The 16,075-nt window shown below is 36.3% G+C and overlaps 1 protein-coding gene across 1 annotated transcript; it reads right to left on the reverse strand.

The window, feature by feature from the left end:
* Positions 1 to 382: 382 nt before the first annotated feature.
* Positions 383 to 4,728, reverse strand: LOC119263835. The gene is made up of 5 exons (XM_037540372.1): positions 4,686 to 4,728; positions 4,227 to 4,562; positions 3,441 to 3,779; positions 2,454 to 2,497; positions 383 to 532 (listed from the first exon to the last, which is right to left on the reverse strand). Exons 1-5 carry the CDS (start codon positions 4,726 to 4,728, stop codon positions 383 to 385), a joined length of 912 nt encoding a protein of 303 aa, XP_037396269.1.
* Between the last annotated feature and the right edge of the window lie 11,347 nt (positions 4,729 to 16,075).

A 16,075-nucleotide genomic window follows, 5' to 3' on the forward strand; every position in this document is an offset into this window, starting at 1 on the left:
ATGTATTAAAGCTGTGCAGACGTCTGTTCTCTGTAGAGGAAGTGAAACTTATGTTTACAAAATCAACATTTGACCAGGGGTGCCCAAACATTTGCACTGCCCAAACACACCACTGTGATCATTTATCACTGTGATATTTCAGCCATCTCAAAATTTCACTACACTTCTATGAATAGAGCTGAATATCAGACAACATCAGTCTGTGTGATCACAGTGACCACACACTCTAAAGCTGAGTTTTCACGTCGTCCTTCAGAGAATCGAGACTTTCAGTCAACAGAACAATCACTAACAAGAAATAAACAGTGACAGTTGATTAAAGACTGGAGCTCATTTGAGGAGTGAAAAGGTCCAAATCTTCACTCATGATCATCTTAGGAAACTAGCGATGTGAGCGCTGAGCAGCAGCTTTGGAGCTTCTCACGTGAGAGTAAACAACGTCTTCAGGCTGTTCTCTCTTCACTCTCCCACCTTTGGCTTTCTTCTCTTTGATGTGGATGGCAGCGTAATGCAGGTTCTCAGTGTTCTGCTCCTGTGAGAAATAAACATCATCATCCACTGAAAAATAGATAGAATCTAGTAGAAAAGGATTTATTTTGTTTTTTTACAGAGAAATCTGTTATTAATGCATGACAATATTTACTGAACTACTTTAAGTTGCCTGATGAAAATCAAAGAGCCTGTTTTCTATAGAATATCTCCATTTATTCACTGACTAATGCAATCAATTTATAATCCTTTAGAATATTAATGTGTTCTCCAACAATAAACTGAGAATAAATAATTATGTAAACATCTTTCAAATATAAGATAGACTGTGAAACTCTTGCCCTTGAGCAAGACCAGAGATTATTTTAACTGACCTAATATTTGGGAATTGATTAATTTCTTGTTCTGTGTTCAATAAACTCACATTAGACATATTTTATCCTTCTATTACTTTGTATTCATTATGGCCTGTTTTAGTATGTAACTGGTATATTTTGTGAAAATCACATATAATGGCAATATTAGATGTAATATCACACAGTAAACACCCCAAATCCATGTAAAATACATTAGTTTTATTAAAATTCACATTGTTTTAGTTTAATATTGTTAAGACTTTATGCCCGTACACTGTTAGAAATAAAGTTTTGTTCAGGTACTTCTTTTGCTTATTAATGTACAAACAGTGTAAATGTACCCTCAAAGGTACAACAGTGGTTCTAAGGTCTTATTTAGAACCTTAAATACATTTTACTCAGGTGAAAAAGTACATATTTGTATCTTTTCATAGCCAAATGTTTTAACAGAACAGTAAAATAAAGGCCTGGAGATCAAACGCGGTGTGTGGTGTCAATACAATACGCTCCCTGACTAAAGGAACTGAGGTGTACCCTTGAATACTGCCCCACTGACAGATAAAACACCTTTCAGTTGCCAAAAGTCCATGAAATTATCTTTGCTTTATAATATGGGACAGAAACTGACTCACTTAAGCATGTTTAGAACTTTTTAGCTTCTAATCATGAACATGGAGCACATTTTGATGTATTAGTGATTATTAAACACTTAGTAGCTCCAAAATAATGAACTCTGAAAATCACCTCACTCTGCTTCGAGCCAAAAGGAACAAAATGCTGCCAATTAAACACTAAAAAAGATGTGAATTTAGGTGATAATTCATGCTCAATAGTTTGCATATCAAAGACCAGTTTGTTGCAATATTCAGGCGCCCCTGGTCAAAAGACATGATTTATTGATCTTCTAAGTAAATGTAAACACATCCTCTACAGAGATAATACGTCTGTACCTTTAATGCACCATTACTGTTTATTTCTAAAGTAAATGTTAAACATAAAATCTGGCCTGTGCTCAGGTTACGGCACATTACATGTTACATAATTTGCTCAAGAGTGTCAAAACATTTGTATATATCTCTATTATGGGATTTTTTTTTTTCATTATTACAAGTAATGCATTTTTAGGTCATACTGAGTGAAACTTAATGCAAAGTGAATAAACTAGAAGTGCTTAACTGAACAAAGAACAATAATTTAATAAACCAGAAATATATATACATTAAAATAAAGCTTTGCAGATGGATAAGGGCTCTGCTCTGCTAATGATGATGTGCTGCTCTGAGCTTGTGAGCAAAATGTTGAATTTATGTTATAAATGGGTCTAAAAATGATAATTATCTGCATGTGCTGTAGGTTTGAATACAGATTATTAAAGAATTTTCCTAATATTGATGTTTTATGGTCCTCATCCTTTTTCTTAACTTGTGACTGAATGGATTTATCTGTGTATTTTATTATGTACGTGAACTAAAAAAAACTTCTACGGAGTAATTTGCATGTTTGATCATAAATCAGAAAACAGAAATGGTCAGATTTTTTTCTAGTTGAAATTTGAAATGGAATCCTTAGTGGAAAATGTGGTTTAAAGAGTAAGTGTATAAAGAGTACCTGTCTGGTGGTCCGCTCACTCATAGCCCCCTCCTGAGCTTTCTCTGTAGAGGAGATAAAACTTCACAATTACCTTCAGATACAGTTTAATGAGGCTGAACTTATTAATAAGTATCATCACTACTTTCTATTTTTTCTCTATTAAAATGTTCAGCTACATCTCATAATAAACACTTACCAACATCGCGGTGTTCAGATTTTCTCAGTTTATGGATTAAAATGGTTTGAGCGCAGATTACAGCCACACACACTGCTGAGAAAACTGCCAGAGTCAGCATTACAGGATCTACAGGATCTTCTGTAAGAGAGGAATTAACAACATACTGAATACAAAGTTCAAGCCTCAAAATCCATTCGCCATCTGATCTTGTTTAGCTAGACTTTTATATCATGTTTATTTTATTACTGTTTAACAAACAGATTTTTTCCCAATAATGAAAAATGCCACTTCTTTCCCAAACATTTTGGAAAATTAAACAAGACAATAGAAAGTAATTTGCTGTGAAAAGGTGCATTTTTCAGAAAATGTACTCAGTCCTAATAGTTCACAGTGGTGGTGATAGGAACCAGATATCTAAAGCTTTTAGTGTCTCTAAAACACAGGTAACATGAATTAGTTTATTGTTGTTGTTGTTGCTGTTCTTGTCATCTTTATTTATTTATTTACTTTATTTGTATTTAAATACATGCAGGGTGTTATAAGAAAGATGCACAAAAATATGTATTTTTGAATTAGATTTTGCGATCACAACCCCTGATTCTTATCATCACCACTGTAAAGAATTCTGAGCCAATACTTTTCTTTATCATTTCACATTACACCACTCTGATTGACTTTGTTTACATCTCAAAAACTGAGTTACATAGAAATGTTCTAAGCGATGTCAACAGTAAATAAATAGATATCATATTAACATATATATATATATATATATATATATATATATATACATACACATGTGACTAGTTGTACAATGCAAAACTTACTCAGTTCTACTGATGTTCCATTCCCAACAATGATCTTCCCACAAGCAGCCACAGCACAGTAATAAGTTCCAGTGTGGTTGTGATCGAGGATGTTCTTGGAGAAGTTGTACACAGAGCTGTTTGTAGAAGAGCTGATCTCACACTGACGGCTGCTGCTGTTCTGATGAGTGTAAATGATTTCAGGAAAGGATTGTCCTGCAGCAGCTCTGAACCAGAGCACTCGGAGATCTGCTGCTCTTATCTCAGAGTGGACTGTGCACTGCAGAGTGACTGACTCTCCTGGAGAAACTGAACCCTGTACTGGTGTTTGTTGCACTGATGTGTTTAACTGATGTTGACCTGATAAATAAAATGAAGCCATTTAGGTTTCCCAGTTGAGCTTTTCTATCAGCTTGTTCAATACTAAAGATTTAACCTTGTTAAATATGGTTATATTGTAGATGGATTTTTGGACTGATCAGTGTATGTGGTCATCCCTGGTTCTGGTGATCTACCATCCTCAGAGGTTTAGATCCACCACACTTGCTCTAGTGTTCATATGTCCCTGAACACCTTCATTACCTGGTTCAGGTGTGTTAGATTACTACTGGGCTAAACTGTGCAGAGTGGTAGATCTCCAGGACCAGGCTGGGCACCTCTGTTTTAAACCATGTATTATTACTGTAAGTAAGATGATGATACCAATACAATACACTGTAAATTGGATTCATCTAATTGTCTAAAACAGAAGTACATGAATGAAGTTTTAAATACATAATGGGAATTTTAAAACATGAATTTTGTTACCTGTCACAGCTAAAAATACACCATTAGTAAACGTAATGGTGTTCCTGTCTCCTTTTCCACAGAAGTACATTCCTTCATCATCTTTAGTAGTTTGTTTAATAGTCAGAGAAAAATGCTGGTTTATTTTGAATCTGATTTTTGAGTCTGATGAAAGAGTGGGGTCTCTAGAGGGTAACTTCACTGCCACTTCCTGAGGTTCCTGTCCTGATCTTTGTTTGTACCAAACCCAATTATTTTGAGAAAACTTTTCTACAAATTTGCAGTGTAGAGTAACAGGTTCACCACACTCAGCTGAGACAAATGATGCCTCAGAAAGATCCACAGTTTGAGCAGAACCTATAAAATAGAATCAGATCAGAGCTCAGCTGACAAAGACAGTAGTAGATGATATTTCAACATACGGTAAATAATAAACCCAAAATATAAGAGTAAATGAAGATCTAAACCTCCTAAACTTACGTATCATGTAGAGATGCAAAATCAGCATGCAAATCAGAGCCATTGTGTTAATATGAAGCTGTTCTTGCTTGAAAGAAACTGGAAAGGAAGTCATTAACTACAGCAGCACACTGTATGAGCTGGCTGGGCTCAGGAGACTAAGCTCATTGGCTGTAACAAGGTCTTTTTCCTGTCTGCTCTTCTTTTTTACTCGTGTTTGGCTACAAGAAGTTCCTTAAAAAGCCTTTTAAAGCCCCAGCACAAAGTTACCACATGAAATACTAATAAATATGTACATTACATGATGAATGAAAAAGAGTTTAAGTGGACTAAAATGTATCTTTGTAAATAAGTTCATGGTGAGGTGGTACACACTGGGCTCTAAGACATCTTTGTAGCAGTTATATATAAGATGAAGTCTTATTCCATTATCAGTTTTAAATTTGAATGACTTCAAAATACGTTCTCTACTGAGCATGAAGCAAGCAAAGTGCTGCCACTCTACTCCGTTGATGTAAAAGCTCTTTCTGCTGATTCTGTACATTCTGTAGTTTGTCTAAACTCTTTTCGGAGATGCCAGTAAATAATGCATTACAATAATCCAAACAAGAGAAAACAAACACATTAGTCAACTTATTAATATCGGGAGAGATGAAGTCCTGATCAACATTTTTTTTCTTCAGTTAACAAATTCACATCAACCAGCCTGAAAGGCTTTGTTTACATGTCAACAATTTAATTACTTTGAAAGTTTGAAAAAAAGGTGGAATTCAACAAAAATCAAAAGTAGGATTTTAAAAAACAAGACCAAAATTATAAAAATAACTCAATTTAACTCCAATAATCTCATATATTCTAATATCTAATACGTTGGCTCCGGTACTGGATGAGTAAAAATACATTTAGCAATTTATAAAAACTTCTGAGCAGATTATTATATAAATTATATCCAGGATAATGAAATACACTATATTTCCCGAACTATTCGGTCATCTGTCTTCACACACATATGAACTTGAGTGAAATCCCATTCTTAATCTGTAGGGCATGTAATGTTGGCCCACCCTTTGCAGCTATGACAGCTTCAACTCCTCTGGGAAGACTTTCCACAAGGTTTAGGTTTGTGTTTATGGGAATTTTTGAGCATTCTTCCAGGAGCGCACTGATGTTTTTATGAGAAGGCCTGGCTTGCAGTCTCCACTCTAATTCATCCCAAAGGTGTTCTGTGGGGTTGAGGTCAGGACTCTGTGCAGGCCAGTCAAATTCTTCCAAACTCGTTCATCCATGTCTTTATGGACCGTGCTTTGTGCACTGGTGCACAGTCATGTTGGAACAGGAAGGGGTCGTCTCCAAACTGTTCCCACAAGGTCAGGAGCATGAAATTGTCCAAAATCTCTTGGTCTGCTGAAGCATTAAGAGTTCCTTTCAGCTCCTGAAACACAACCACACACCATAATCCCCCCTCCACCAAACTTTACACTTGGCACAATGCAGTCAGACAAGTACTGTTCTCCTGGCAACTGCCAAACCCAGACTCATCCATCAGATTGCCTGACAGAGAAGCGTGATTCGTCACTCCAAAGAACACGTCTCCACTGCTCTAGAGTCCAGTGGCAGTGCTTTACACCACTACATTCGACGCATTGCACTTGGTGATGTAAGCTGCTTGGATGCAGCGGCTTGGCCATGGAAACTCATTCCATGAAGCTCTCTATGCTGTTCTTGAGCTAATCTGAAGGCCACATGAAGTTTAGAAATCTGTAGCAATTGACTGCAGAAAGTTGGTGACCTCTGCAAACTATGTGCCTCAGCATCCGCTGACCTCGCTCTGTCATTTCACATGGCCTACCACTTTGTGGCTGAATTGCTGTCATTCCCAGTCGCTTCTACTTTGTTATAATACCACTGACAGTTGACTGTGAAATATTTAGTAGTGAGGAAATTTCACAACTGAACTTGCACAGGTGGCATCATATCATGGTACCACACTGGAATTCACTGAGCTCCTGAGAGCGACACATTCTTTCACCAATATTTGTAGAAGCAGTCTGCAGGCCTGGGTGCATGGTTTTATATACCTGTGGTCATGGAAGTGATTGCAACACCTGAATTCAATGATTTGGATGGGTGAGTGAATACTTTTGGCAATATAGTGTATGTATTTTAGAATAACCAAGTCTGAGTCCTGTATGTCAGACAATGTTGCTGTAACTTATATGTCTGTGCTTATATACAATATAGTCACTAAAGTCTGAGAAGAAAGAACTATGAAACCACAGTAGATACCCAGAGCACAGCCAGGGCTCACACTGCCTCATACTGGTAGCAACAGGCTTTGTCACATTCTAATGACAAACTAGAGGACTGAAAATTATAGTCCACTTACAAGAACTTTAAACTCTCAGATTAAAAATAGGAGAAATAAAAATGTGTAACACACCTGCAGCCACACGTTCACAAATTCTCATCAATCAAACTTCATTGATCTCAAGCAGGCAGGGCAAGAAAGGCGTCACAGAAATATTATTTTAACCATTTTAGTAAAAATGTGACACTGTAAACTCTTGTGTTTCTTGTTTAATAAGATCAATTTTATTTATTATCATGACTTTGATGATCAGAGTCCATATTTAGAAAGAGTTTTAAAATGTCTGATTTCATTCTGATTTCAAGTTCATTTTGTTTGGTGGTTCATACCATCTTCAATAAAGTTTCTCAGCTTTGACCACAGAGAAGGCAGCAGATTAAGTGACTAGCAAAAAAAAAACCTATCCTCTGCTGATCAAAGTGGGTGTAACATGAAAAATTATGAATTAAGAAGTCTTTTTGGCTGTCATAGTATGTTATATAGGCAGACAAATGAAATAAATAAAGTCACAAGCATTTTTGAAGCACTGAATTTTTTTTCAGAAAATACATTTGATGTACATTTACCTTCTGACTGCAGAGTAACTCAAGTACCAGTACCAGGGACTGGTGGAGCAGGAAACAGTCTTGGGCTGAGAAGCCTGTAGAAAGTAACTTGCGTATGTTCACTTATTGAAGGGTCATATTACAATCAAATGAGGCAGCTTTCCTTTCTAACCTTACCACAGTAATTAATAATTATTGATCACATTCACAAGACAATGATGGTCACACTCATGAGTCAGTAGCATGTTCAGTTATCAGCATTTTATTTCCTTATAGAAATTTACACATATAATGATAAAACATATGAAATGGCTCTAAAACTACAAGAATTACCAGGAGGCACATAGAGCTGTACTTTTAGAAACAAGATTACAGAAGCATCTTTGAAACTTGTGTGTATTTCAATCACTCACTCACTAACTCACTCACTCACCCTCTCACTCACTCACTCACTCACTCCCTCACTCACTCACTCACTCACTCACTCACTCACCCACTCACTCACTCACTCACTCACTCACTCACTCACTCACTCACTCACTCACTCACTCACCTACTCGCTCACTCACTCACTCACTCACTCATTCACTCACCCACTCGCTCACTCACTCACTTGCCCACTTACTCACTCACTCACCTACTCACTCACTCACTTGCCCACTTACTCACTCACTCGCCCACTTACTCACTCACTCACCTACTCACTCATTCACTCACTCACTCACTCACTCACTCACTCACTCACTCACTCGCCCACTTACTCACTCACTCGCCCACTTACTCACTCACTCACCTACCCACCTACTTACTCAGTCAATTCGTTATCCAAACTAAGACTTTCCACAAGAGGGAGCTTTTAGCTCTTAAGTAGGTTTCTGATTTTTATCATTCATATTGGATTTTGCCAGAACTTTCACCAAACCTCACTTTAAAAAATATTTTTTATTCTAATTCTTAGGGCCCAAATCATGGAAAACTGAATTTGCCTCACTTTTATTGTGATAAAACAGTTTGATCTGGTATATAAATAGAGTTAAAGTTTCCACTTTCACTCTCCAGCCCATACAGTCCATACATGTTCACTTTTTTTGAGATGTAATAAAACTCAACACATTTACCTACACATATCTGCCTAATCAGCCCTGTCCATTAACACTGAAGTTATAAGCAGTGTTTTAACCTGGGCAAACCAGGGCAGCCAATTAGAAAAGAGATAATTTGCATATATCAATTCTAAAGGCAGAACCTGTTTAATTCTAAGGGATGAAGAGAAGTTGGAAAATACTCATGTAAAAATAAACTATGATGCTTTTAGTACATAAAATCATACATGTGTAATAAGTGGACTTATTATGGGGTAAAAGATGCAATACAAGAAAATGTAGGATACAAGCCCTTTAATAAAGCAGAGAAAAAACAGGATAATAAACATGAAGTTAACCGACCCTGGAGGAGGTTAGTCATGCACGGGGCTGACTGTAGCTTTTTGAGGGCCCTAAGCAAATGTCCCCCCACCCCACCCTCCATAATGATGTACTGAGAAATCACAGAGTAACTAATTACAATAAATCTAACTTTGTTGACATTGTAATGAATGAACTAAGTGGAAATCCTTTGATTCCCTTGAAAGGATAATAACAAAGAAAATATTTTGAAAAGAATCATTTCTGACATCAAAAAATGACTCAGAATATATAAGAATATATAACCAGTGTATAAGAAAATGTACAAAATATATTGACAAATTGTAAACAAATACAGAAGTAAATTATATTTCTAAAAGCATTTCAGCAAAAGTAAAATTAAAAGAAGGCAACAGCTTTAATTTAGGTGAATATTAAGTCATAATAAAAAATGTGGAAGAATAAAATTAATTATAACAGTAATGATTCAGCTCTTTCCTACACAAAAAATTATTCTAATGACACTCCATCTGATAAAATATAGTAATGTAGTAATGTAGTTCCTGTTCGGTGGTCTTCACATTGAATGAATCTTTATGTTTCTCTGAAAAATTACAAAGAGAGGCAGGTCAGAATCTTTATCTTTATCATGTTTGCTGCATTCTCACACAAACATTAGCATTCAAAAGTTTGGAATCACTGTTTTTTTAACAGAATCAGTCACATGTATAAGTTGGAGTCTAAGTCTAGTTCTCAAGTTGGATGCAGCAGAACTTTTCACATATTGTATCATTTTGATGAAAAAAATGAGGATTTTGTTTTGTGACTGTAGTGAAAACTCATCACTGCTGTGGTCACAGTTTCCCCTTTTACAGTTTAAAATGGTTTGGACAGAGATGACAAGCACTCATACTCAAAGCTGTTCCCAGACAGATCACTACACGATCCAGAGGCTGCTCTGAAGAACATGAATGATCAAGATTGTACACACCTTCAATCAAAAAAAAATATTCATACAAAATTCAATGAATAATCATGCACACTTGGGCAGTGTACGCGTCTCACAGCGGGTTCTGCACATCTCCAGAAAACGTCTTCATGACAGCTTTTTAAGTGGAGCCATTTTCACCATACCTTTTTTTTTGTTCTGTAATGATTTACAAGTGAAATAAAGATCAGTTTAGTAGTTATGTGTTCTTAATGTGTTATTAATGTGTTACCACAATACAGTTTAATGCCACTAATTTTCTTAATGCTGTCAACACATTTGACTCTTTAAAACATCTCTAGTTCCAGATTAAATGAGAGAGAGAAAGAAAGTGAGAGACAGAGGGAGGGAGAGAGATAGAAGTAGAGGGAGGGAGGGTAAGAGATGTGGGGGGGGGGGGGGGAGACAGAGCGAGAGAGAGAGAGAGAGAGAGAGAGAGAAGGAGGGAAAGAGATAGAGATAGGGAGAGAGAGAGGTAGGCCTACAATGTCAGAGGAGTTGAAACATCTAGTCACTTTTGCTCCCGTTGTTCATCAGTGATGAAAATTTGAAACTGTGTTCTTTTTTCTTTCGCGATTTTATGTTTTTTATTAATTTAATTTCATGTATCTGTGATGGAGAGTGTCTTCATGCACTTTGCCATGTTAAAGAATGAATAATATGGTTTGGCACTGCTTAAATTTTATATCACACTACAAGATCCTTCAGTCAACAGGCATACAAGTCTAGAATAATCCTAAAACATTCTGGAAATATTGTGTAATAAATGAATAGTTTATATCAGCCTATATGTTGTAGGCTTGGCCATACAGGTGGTTACATGCACAGGCTCACAGTAGATGCACATCTTCTTCAAAACAGACTCTTTCTGTTGTTTGTTGTTGTTGTTTGTTAGTTTAGAACATGAGTACATGTTTTATGCATTGTTCTGTGTTGGGGAGTGAGTTTATTGGGGGTGTTGCGTGTCACAGTGAAGCCTGTGGCTGGTGGTGACCTCAGAGTTCAGTGTTCTGTATGTGCCTTTCTGCTGGTGTGTTTAATACAGAGCACTTCTCTCAGTGGAGTCATGGCCTTCTCTGTGTCTTACTCACCACCATCACTACAAGTGTTGCAAGACTCTCACAATCTCAGTAGTTTCTGGTCAAAGACATGCCTGCGACGTCAGGCGCCTTCAGCTACTGCTTCCTCTCTTTGTTTTGAAAGATCGTTATCTACTGCAGCTTTTAGACTCTAACCACAGAATCAGTATGAGGGTCCACACTTAGTTTTTACCAGTTTTCAGCACACAGAACCAGTGTTTCAATAGAAGCTTCTGAAAGAAAAGCAATTAGAAATTAAGTTTAATAATTAAAGTGTATCACAGAGCAAAGGACTGTAAAATGCAAAGAACCTTATTACAATGTCAATGAAATGCTAAGTGTGTCAAATACTATAAAGAAGTGATATGAGAGCTTGATAGTAATGACCTAGTACTGTTAATAATCCTGAAAGGGAAATCAAAACAAGTAAAAAAAACATTAAGCCATTGCTAGTCTTGACTTAATCATGATGTTGTAGTATAATTAGTAGTAAAATGTTCACTTTCTAGTGGACACACAAAGAAGCAATTGATCAGTAACAAGAAACCAGTAGATTATTAACAGATAATTATTTCAATAGTACTGTCTAGTAACACGAGTAAACACACATATCAGTTAAGTATCAGTGTAATAAGCAGCAGTTAGTTCATTAGTTAATGAGCAAATGATGCATGAATGTATATCAAATGAAACTGAACAGCATTGTCACTCACTAATTACTAAGTATTTAATCAGTAAGTAATAACTAATGTCTAATGACCAGTTAAGTAAAATATGACTATTGAATATTTGTTTCAACATTTCAACAATTATCAGATAAATAATATAATGAAACTTTGTCCAATATGTTAAACCAAAATTTGAAAACTAACTTTCGCAGAAAAATGCTATATTTAAGTGTTCTCATTAGAGAATGTGTTATCTTCACTTACAAAATCAACAAAATGCATTATTTGCCGAGGTGCGTTCTAAGTTTTGCATATGACTGTATTAGAAAACCACAAAAATATGTTGACAAAAAATAAGCAAGTGGCAATACAAGGGGTCCAAGCATCCTATCTGCTTAATAAGGTCTAATGTGTCAGATACTCCAACCTAGAAAAACACACAATTTGACCATTTTACACAGGGAGACAAATGTAGTGTTAGGAATCTTACCCAACAACCCTCATTGTCATAGTAAAGGGTGGCAGATGAGATGAAGGATTGAACCCCAGTCTGCAGCACAGGAGACAGACTTGTTACCCACTACACTATACTAACCACAGATGTCACAGAGATAGCATAATGTTTTGCAGACATAGCATAAAGCACAGTCTATCACAGTTCATCAAAAAATATTTTATATGTCATGGTCATTGATCAAGAGCCTTGAATTAGAGATTGTAAGAGCCTTAAGTAGAGATTGACCTTTTGACCTTTGCATACTAAGCTGCAGACTTTGAAAAAAATAAGTCAAAGTGCCAGACAAGCAGCTCAATTTAAGTTAATTAGCAAAAATGAAAAAAGAAAAAAAAACCCTGAGTCACATGAGACCAGTGAGACTGTTTTACTGATTTTAAGTCTTGTTGTACACTGACTTATTAAGGCCAAATGGGTTCAATTTTGTATGCTGCATCTGAACAATTCATGTAAGTGCATTATATTTTCAGATGATAAGAACAACTGTTTTTGAGTAATTTAATTCTGAGCTGTTATTGATAAATTAATTATTTATTTTGTGGTGACTGTGGTATGCAAAAACGTTCTCAGTAATTATTTACATCCAAATGATTCAAATGAAATGATCAGATAAAAGACTAAGATTAGCTTGAAAAAAGAATATATTATATGCATATAATATATATATGTGCACACACACACATATATATATATATATATATATATATATATATATATATATATATGTGTGTGTGTGTGTGTGTGTGTGTGTGTGTGTGTGTGTGTTTATATGTGAAAACAATTTTAAGCCTGTTAAATGCTTGTTGAAATCATTGTCATCCTTAAATATAACTAAACTAAAAAATGCAGTGTGCAAAATTTCATCTTGATCAGATGTACAGATGCTGAGAAACAGCTAGTTAGTTTTTATAGTGCCCCCTATTGACATGTAATTTTTATTTAATGTGAGCCAAGGAATCAGTAGCACCCACAATTATGTCTGTATATCATAGTGTAGGGGGTATGTTAAACACTATGACGTAGCACCCTCTTCAGGCCAATCAGGCTCATCTTATGTGCCTCAGTAGCAGCAATGAGTATTATTTATTGACTGAGTTTCATGTGTGTCTGGCTTATGCTTTAGTTTGTACAACTCATTGGTGAAGAAAAGTAATTTATGAGAATCATAAATTCTCAAAGCAGTTCATAATTGATTTCATCATTAATTATTTAATTCTGTACAATTTTTCTGACACAATCATTTAGGCCAATGACTGAATGACCTCATGAAGACCCTCATCTCTCTGAGAGTTCAACACTGGTAGGCACAATTAATTACTTTTTAAATCAGAATCACAACATGGAGTTTAATTTTCAGTCAGTTGGGTACCTGACTTGTCCACCTCCACTGCACTGAATGTACAGATGATACAAATAATAAAGACAGAAATTAATGAGTGACTCTACAGTCATTGACAGAGGAACCCCTTACTGCAGAATACAGAGTGTCTTCTTGTGGCTGTTCTCGTTTCCCTCTTCCTCTTTTAGTTTTCCTTTCATGGAAATTTAAGGCTGCACAATTCAGCTCCTCAGCATTTTCGTCCTGCAGGAACAGACATGAGAGTTTAAAGAAGAGCTCTTATATATCTGTATTTTTGAACATGTCATATAGGTAATAATGGCACTAAAGCAATGGCACTAATAATTCAGTTATTAAAATAGACAAGGCGGTACGGTGGCATGGTGGGTAGCGCTGTTGCCTCACAGCGAGGAGGGCCTGGGTTCAATTCCCTGGCCGGGTGGCCAGGGTCCTCTCTGTGTGGAGTTTGCATGTTCTCCCCGTGCCTGCGTCGGTTTCCTCCCACAGTCAAAGACATGCAGTCAGGCCAATTGGACGTGCTAAATTGCCCCTAGGTGTGAGTGACTGTCTGCCCTGTGATGCACTGGCGACCTGTCCAGGGTGTATCCTGCCTTCCGCCCGACAGAGAAGCGGCTTAGAAAATGGATGGATAAAATAGACGATACTATTAACTGCATTACAAAACAAACTAACCTATGTGTCACACTGCACATCTAAAAAAAAATGTTATTTTACTGTGACTTTTAAAATCAAATACCAGCCGTGCATATCTTACCTAAATCGGATTGGTATTAACTTTGAAGCATTTGGCTTGTGCACTGTATGTATTATCTACAAAAATATAAATATCATATTGGACTCTAAATTGTTTCTACTTCTTTTACTTAAGGTAGAAGGGAGCACATTTAATAGATTTATTAATGGGATCAGTCATGGCTTTGTGTGAGTCTGCTGATTAGTATCTACCAAATAAGATCCACCAAATCTTCCAATATCTCATTTTTATATTACAATAAAAAACTTGGCTCCTTTCAAATGTATAATGATATTTAACAGGCTACTTACAGGTTTTTGCAGAAATGGCAGGTTTTTGCCCTTTTTCAGAAAAGGCCAATTGTTTAAATGTAATATTTGAAGGATATTTCACCCGTCAGAGCAGAGTAGAGCTTTATACCAGGAAAAAAGGCAAAGGTAAATCCTCCTGTGGACTAACTGATCTATTACTGCACAACTGAAATGGCTTTGCTCTCTGGCACCTTTTGACCAAGTTTCTCTAGAGACTTCAGTAACAACACACAGACAATAAGACTTATTGTATCATCAATTAAATAAGTGTATATTGTGGAATTTTACTTAACACTTAACCAGTTCTACTGCGGTTACATCCCCAAACATGATCTTCCCATATATTATATATTATTATATGAAATCTGTGTGTTTTATTGTTTTATATTGTTATTGTAAGGTATTGTACAGTTGGCCTCCTCACAATTGCTCCAGGCATGTGCTGATGAGTGGAAGGTTGTGGAGGTTAAAGAACGGCAGTCATTGTTCTCTCTGGATTATGGAACAACACTTTTTATGAGGCACTTTTCTTACTTTTTTAGTTGGTGGCCTGAAGGAAAAGACTGTCCATAGTTTTGGTGGTGGTGGTGATCACTGCTCCTGCTCACTCTCCTCACCTTCATTTCTGCTGTAGTTCATATTCATTTGTTTACTTTATTCAGGGGAAACATTCACACTGTCGACTACACTGTAAAGCTGAATATTACATTGTAGTCACTCTGATTATCAGCCAGTGAGAGAGACAAAAGCACCAAAGAGTGAAGGAAATATTTTTTTATTTCATTAGAAAATGATTTTAAACTATTTCTATTTATTTATTTATGTTTTACTTATTTATTCTCCAGTACAGCCCCTGGTTTTCAGCACCATGGAGAGCACAGTCCTGTTTCAGGACCACAGATAACATGCACATAAATCTACATATGCAGTGGTCACTATAGACAATATGGACACTCACTACCTGCTTTATTAGAAACCCTTCCACTCACTGAACACTTTATGAGCTTTATTTGTCTTATATATCCACTTTATAGGTGTATAAATACAGACTGGAGATGTAATGATGGTGTGATCAGCTGCACTCTGCTCTGTCCATCATTGGATCAGTGTCTGACCACAGGATCATTGTTGTCCTGATAATATTTGAATGGTGAATCATTCTCAGGACAGTAGTAGCATTTTCAAATCTGCCGTTTTAGAGTATTAAAGAGTAATGTAAACCTCCACTAGGTGGCACTACACTGTAAGGTACAGTACAGGTACTTTTTTTTTTTTAATGCACCAAAGGTACTAAAGTGACCTTAATGTCCAATTATGCAGCTCAAATTAGCTTTAAAGGTTCACCGCATTCACTTTATCAGGGGAAAAGTGCTTCATGGTGTGATGCCAGGGAGCGAGGAGGTGGATGCATATGCAGAGATAAGCGACTTTTATTAAGGGCA

Source organism: Pygocentrus nattereri, chromosome 8, assembly GCF_015220715.1.
Source record: "Pygocentrus nattereri isolate fPygNat1 chromosome 8, fPygNat1.pri, whole genome shotgun sequence".
In the NCBI taxonomy this organism is placed as follows: domain Eukaryota; kingdom Metazoa; phylum Chordata; class Actinopteri; order Characiformes; family Serrasalmidae; genus Pygocentrus; species Pygocentrus nattereri.

Bases quoted from the DNA above. Each gene is read 5' to 3' on its own strand.
- LOC119263835 (XM_037540372.1), bottom strand. From the start codon at position 4,728: ATGGCTCTGATTTGCATGCTGATTTTGCATCTCTACATGATAC. The intron at 3,780-4,226 runs GTAACAAAATTC...TTTATTTATCAG, and splicing joins TGTATTTTTAGCTGTGACAG to GTCAACATCAGTTAAACACA. The intron at 2,498-3,440 runs GTAAGTTTTGCA...TCTCCTCTACAG, and splicing joins TGGAACATCAGTAGAACTGA to AGAAAGCTCAGGAGGGGGCT.